We start from the raw sequence: 5,613 nt of genomic DNA on the forward strand, positions 1-5,613 counted from the left end.
ATTATCACCCTTTTCATTCATTTATTTCTCTGAAAATCTGGGGGGAAATATTACCTTCAGTTTAATATTTAATATTACTATAAATATGGCATTTGCTCTTCTCCAAAGTGTTTCCTTATGAAAAAAGTAGAAAAAGCAAAACACATTAAAGAAAGAAAGAAAGAAAGAAAAGAAAGGCAAATGGAGAGCTACCTTTCTTTGACACATCTAGTTCTTATATCCAGAGTTAAGATAACAATTACCTTCTCAGCAGTGATGGCCAGCTCCATCCTGGTGTACCTTAAGAAATCTGAAATATCAAATAGTCAGACCAAGCTAGTGAACAAGGAGATTCCCCATGAATAATTTAGAAAATGGAGGTGGTTGGATGATACATACAAAAGAGAATTACCAACATAATGCTTTCTCTCATCCTCCTAGGGCACCCTCCTTACATTTCTAACCTGCCTTACGCACAACACAACCCCCCCCCCACAAATACACCAACACATAATCACCTTCCCTTTCTGTTATTTGCTAAAGGATTATCAAAATAAAAAAATAATACTTCTCCAAGCTTTCAGTAACGTTTTAATACAAGTAAATGCTGCAGGCTCCTTATTGTAAAATACTGAACTATTAACAATAAATTCATAATATTCTTATGTCAGCATTCTATGGTGCTGTGTGAAGAAGAAAACAAAAACCTTCAGGCAATAAAATAACCTCGACCTGAGCTAAGCAAAAACGATCTGTTTGGATACATACACTTATTAGTCATTGTTTGAAATAGGCACCAAAATAATTTTCCAGTTTGAAAGCTTCCCCAGTTACACTTGAATGCAGTAAATCGGACGTAAAAGTTAAGAACTGATATAAAATCACTATTTCTAATAATGTTAATTATAAAAGCCAGTATGTTCCTGGCCCACAAAAAATCAGAATGAAATAAAAAATCAAACACGCCCGTTTGCCCATTATTGTTTTACTTAACTTCAGAATGTGTGTGTGTATGTATGATCTCACCAGGGAAAAATTCTGTGTAATTCTGGATCAAATATAATGCTAATGAATTGACTAGAAACTGCATAGCTGTAGTATTTAAAACTGTGATTGTTCCAACAGTTACCAAGGATACTGAAAGTTCAGGATCTTCATTATTTGTATATTATTCCACAGCCTTATATTCTTCACACATAAAAAAAAGAATGATGCTTCCCAAATAGCATCAATATGGGGACATATTAACTTTTCTTTTTAGCAAACATGACACTAAATGTCATATTCATTCATGAAAGAGTTAAGCAAATTACAAATTGAATTTTCTCTTTTCTGATGATTTACACTTTATTTTCTATGCATTTCTGGTCATTTCTATGTGTGTACAGATGATTTTCCTAACACTATGTATCTTTTCACTGAAAAGAACCTGTTATTCAGGAATCTTCACAAAGTGAAGAGCATGACAAAAAGTACATAATAAGAGAATAGTGCAGGTTTTACACTCCTTATTTGCATTTAACTGTTTTGACAACTACCACCTCAAAATATAAAGGAGGTGAATAGCAAATTTGTTAGTTTTTGCTGTTTGGAGACGATAAGAGATGAAGAGATGCTACTAAGCCCTCTGAATACCAAACTGGAATAATAATAAAGCTGTCTTTTAAAATAACATGCTTGTGCCTGTCAGTAGCTGCTTTATTTGAGTTTTTCATTGCTTTGTTTGTATTAGTGCCCCCTCCCTCCTGGGTGCCTCTAGAATTAAACAAGCAGGTATTTACCACCAACTTAATCTTTAGCTTTAAAAATATAGACCAAACTCTAAGGTTCTTTAAATTTTTTATCATATTTATTTATTGCAGAAAAATATACAAAGATATTTACAAAACAATCATAAAAATATGAATGCATTTAGACACCGGATCTATTTGCATTTTACCATGGGTCCTCAATAAATAAATAGAATGTTGTTTTTTGTATTTTAAGTTTTTTTTTTTCCCCCCTCAGAGGAAGGATGAAAAAAAGAATTAACTGACTATGGTTTTGCAGGCCAGTTTGATCCCAGTATTTTTAATTCTAAAGGTGTTCTTATAGTTCCTCTGATTGTTACCATTTTAAACTAGAGAAAGTCCATAGTGATGCCTTTCCTTTCAGTGGCTGATTGGCACGACCTCTTGAGAATGCATGCATGAAAAAAATAAAAATAAAAACATTCTTCGTCAAAAAAAAAAAAAAAACAAACAAACACAAACAACTGTTCAGACTTCTATCAGAATGCAGAGGTGTGAGGATGGTGCCGCTGCCCGTCTGGGAATCACTGTCCACGGGCCTGTCTCGCTTTCTCTTTTAAAAGTGCGCCCCACGCCCTGTTTCTTTGAATTTGGATTTTGCTCTTCTAATTTCCAAGAAAATCTTTGGCATATATTTTTATTTTTAGTTATCCAGCTCCAGAGTCTCTAGACTGTCCATTTTCTCCTTCTCTGGAAACAATGACATCTGCAAAAACCCAGAGGGGGGGAGTCGGTTATTGTTTAGGTCTCTGTGGCTGTTTTCTAAGACTAGTGAGCACTGTTCTCATCACCACCACTGAGAAATTAAGCTGAACAACCTGGAAGGATTTCAGCCCAAGGGCAAGAGGAAGTGGGTGGGTGGAAAGGAGGAGGAGGTGGAATTTGTTTTAAAACATTTGTTTTAAGGAGAACAAAAATTGAAAGCCGAAAGAAAGGGTGGCGCTGGCAAAACGGTCCTTACCCGTGACCCCTGGGTGTCTCTGTCTCCCCTCCTGTCACGCACACTCACGCGCACACACACCCCTCACCAGGGCGCATCCCCCTGGAGACTGCTCTCCCTAGCCGGGTCAGATCGGCCTTCCCGGGACGCTGGGGGCGCGAGGCAACGGTGCCAAGTGAGGTGCGAAGGCTGAGAGGGGAGTGGGAGAGGGGAGGAAATCGAGGTGGACTGGGAACCGCGGCCTGGCCGGCCGGCCGTCTGCCACCTAAGAGGCAAAGGGGTGCAGCGGCGCGGTCCTTACCTAGGTCTCCGGCCCTGCTGAGGGGGTGGGGGGCTCCGCCTGCTAGTGGGACGCGGACATGGACCAGGCCCCCTCCATCCTCCAGACCGAGAAGGCGTAGCTGAGCCGCTCGTGAGCCACATAGCTGCAGCTTGCCATCTTGGAGTCCAGCTCGTCGCTCTGGAGGACCTGGTAGAGGAAGTCGATGTACCTGGCCGCCAGCTTGAGGGTCTGAATCTTGCTCAGCTTGTCCGAGGGCAGCGTGGGGATGATCTTCCGCAGCGCGGCGAACGCCTCGTTCAGCGACTGGGTACGCTGGCGCTCCCGCACGTTGGCCATGACCCGCTGCGTCTGCAGCTCCTCGTAGGACTGCGGGCTCCCGCCGCCGCTGCTGCTGCCGCCGCCGCCCGCGCCGCCGCCGCCGCCGCCGCAGCCCGCAGACTTCTTGCCGCGCTTGCCCTGGGCCGGGCTGCCCGGCTCGTCGCCGCCTCCGACGCCCCCGCCCGCGGCTCCGCCTGGCCCCGCGCCGCCGCCCGCGCTGCGCCGGCTGCTGCGCCGCTTGCGTCCCCCGCGCTTGCCGCTCGGCGGCTGCTGCCGGTCTGGCTCTTCCTCGCTGTTGCTCAGGCTGTCGTCGGCCGGCGAGACTGGCGAGCTGGACACGTCCTGCATCATCTCTCGAGCGGCGACGCGTGGCCTCGCGGGCCCGGGGCAGAGGGGCAGCCCGGGGAAGAGGAGAAGAGCGGGGCGCCTCAGCCCGCCAGCTTCCCCCGCGCGCGGCGCCGGCCCGGGCGGTGCGGCCCCCGGAGGAGGGAGCAGGAGTACTGACGGGAGGGACCTCCGCGGGGAGGGCGCGCGGGGGAGGCGGGGAGGGAGGCGGGAGGGGGAGGGGACGGTGTGGATGGCCCCGAGGTCCAAAAAGAAAGCGCCCAACGGCTGCACGCACACCCCGCCTGGCCTCCTGGAAACGGTGCCGGTGCTGCAGAGCCCGCGAAGTGTCTGGGAGTTGGGCGAGAGCTGCAGACTTGGAGGCTCTTATACCTCCGTGCAGGCGGAAAGTTTGGGGGCAGCAGTGTCATTGGCCTGACGTGAGGAGGAGGGACTTTTCGAAGTTTTATAGGAAAGTTTCCGCTTTCCAGTCCCCCTCCCCCGTCCCACCTCCCTTCCTCGGGGTCTAACAATTCGTCCTCCCAAACCATTCAAAAACGACCTGGCCCGGGCGGCCGGCTCCTCCACCCGCCTCCTAGCCGCCCTCCCCCTTCCCTCCCCGTCGCCTTCCTCCGGCGGGCGCGGGGCGATTTCCTTCCCCGCCGGAGCGTGCGGGCAGCGCCCCCGAACCCTAGCGCAGCCCAGGAAGCGGCCGGAGGAGACTGTCCTGGCCGCGGTGGCAGCCCCATCGGGAGTGGCTGTGACAGCAGCAGTGGCAACAGCTTCTACACAGTGGGTGATGTCTCATCTCGCCCAAGATCCCTCTAGGTCCGTGGGGCCGATTTGGGATTGCTGGGGCTGGGGGGTGGTGTGGCGCGGGGTGGGGGGGCATGCCAAGAAAACTGTCAACCGCGTAGCCCACCCAATGGTCAGGTAGATGAACCCCTTGGAGTTCCAAGGGCCAAACCGCGGCGGCCCAGCCCCGAGGGCCTGGGCGTTTCTGAAGACGTGGCCGCGCCGCGGGGGCTGAGGATTTGCGTCCCGGCCTGCTCTCTCACCCTTCTGGGCCCTCCTTTCCCCTCTACAACGACCCAGTCTAACACTCCCCAATATCCAAAGGACTACGCCTCGGAAGGTGCTCGAAAGAGGCAGAAGTTCACTCTTCGGTGGAAGGAAACCCAGTCCATGGGAAAGGCAGCAGAGCCAGAGGGGGGCAGCGCAGCGCCTTTGCTGCGGCCCTAACAGCTGGCAATGCCAACCCAAGGGAGAGACCCTGTGGCCATTTCATCCCCACCCCCAAATTAGGCTCCGCATTGTGACCTTGAAAGGCCAGCTTGTAAGAGAGTGAAGTGGGAATTCGATAGCGCCTGGACAGAAGGGACTGCCCGCTCTGAGACCCCCCCGCCCCAGCCCCCACTATCTGGGGGATCCAGTGGACGATTTGGCTTCGTGAGCCCCAAACACATTCCAAATACTTGGATACGCTAACATTTTAAGCATTTCTGTCTATAAGTTAAAACGAAGAGCCCTGAAGAGGGTGTTAATGTAGATCCTGGCAAACTGGAAGCAACAAAGTTGATGAACGAGAAAGCAAGCTGCCTTGGATAAGAAGCCCATCTTTTGCAATGCTATGGCATTTCCTTTTTGAAATGAATTGAGGTAAAATAACCGTTTCAGGTCCATCCCTTACATGGCAAAGTAAAAAGCTGGAGTCAGTACACAGTGTTGGGGTGGGGGCAGCGTTTGGGGGCGACGAGTTTTGTGCACTGCGCTGGAGTACCCTGCACATAAGGTCCGCTCATGGGCTTCTCAGTACGGACTCGCCGGCGGGAACAATTAATTGAGCAAAGCGCCCCTTTCTGGACTGGACCAAGGTTCGCGGCTGCAGATATCTCAAGCTGGAGGCAGGAACCCAGGCGAGGCGCAGGCAGGCCACGTGGCTGTTGCCCGCGGAGACTCGCAGCTTTGGTCCTGGAAAC

The 5,613-nt window shown here is 50.3% G+C and overlaps 1 protein-coding gene across 2 annotated transcripts; it reads right to left on the reverse strand.

The window, feature by feature from the left end:
* Positions 1-242: 242 nt before the first annotated feature.
* Positions 243-4,030, reverse strand: TWIST1 (twist family bHLH transcription factor 1). 2 transcript variants are annotated; one of them, XM_030822203.1, is made up of 2 exons: positions 3,011-3,974; positions 243-289 (listed from the first exon to the last, which is right to left on the reverse strand). In XM_030822203.1, exon 1 carries the CDS (start codon positions 3,659-3,661, stop codon positions 3,053-3,055), a length of 609 nt encoding a protein of 202 aa, XP_030678063.1. In that variant the 5' UTR covers positions 3,662-3,974; the 3' UTR covers positions 243-289; positions 3,011-3,052. The 2 variants fall into 2 exon arrangements, with proteins under 2 accessions (XP_030678063.1, XP_030678062.1); XM_030822202.1 differs by lacking the exon at positions 243-289 and adding an exon at positions 1,807-2,475 and having other exon boundaries at positions 3,011-4,030.
* Positions 4,031-5,613: the final 1,583 nt, after the last annotated feature.

Source organism: Nomascus leucogenys, chromosome 11 (genome assembly GCF_006542625.1).
Source record: "Nomascus leucogenys isolate Asia chromosome 11, Asia_NLE_v1, whole genome shotgun sequence".
NCBI classification, from domain to species: Eukaryota; Metazoa; Chordata; class Mammalia; order Primates; family Hylobatidae; genus Nomascus; species Nomascus leucogenys.

Bases quoted from the DNA above. Each gene is read 5' to 3' on its own strand.
- TWIST1 (XM_030822203.1), bottom strand. From the start codon at position 3,661: ATGATGCAGGACGTGTCCAGCTCGCCAGTCTCGCCGGCCGACGACAGC.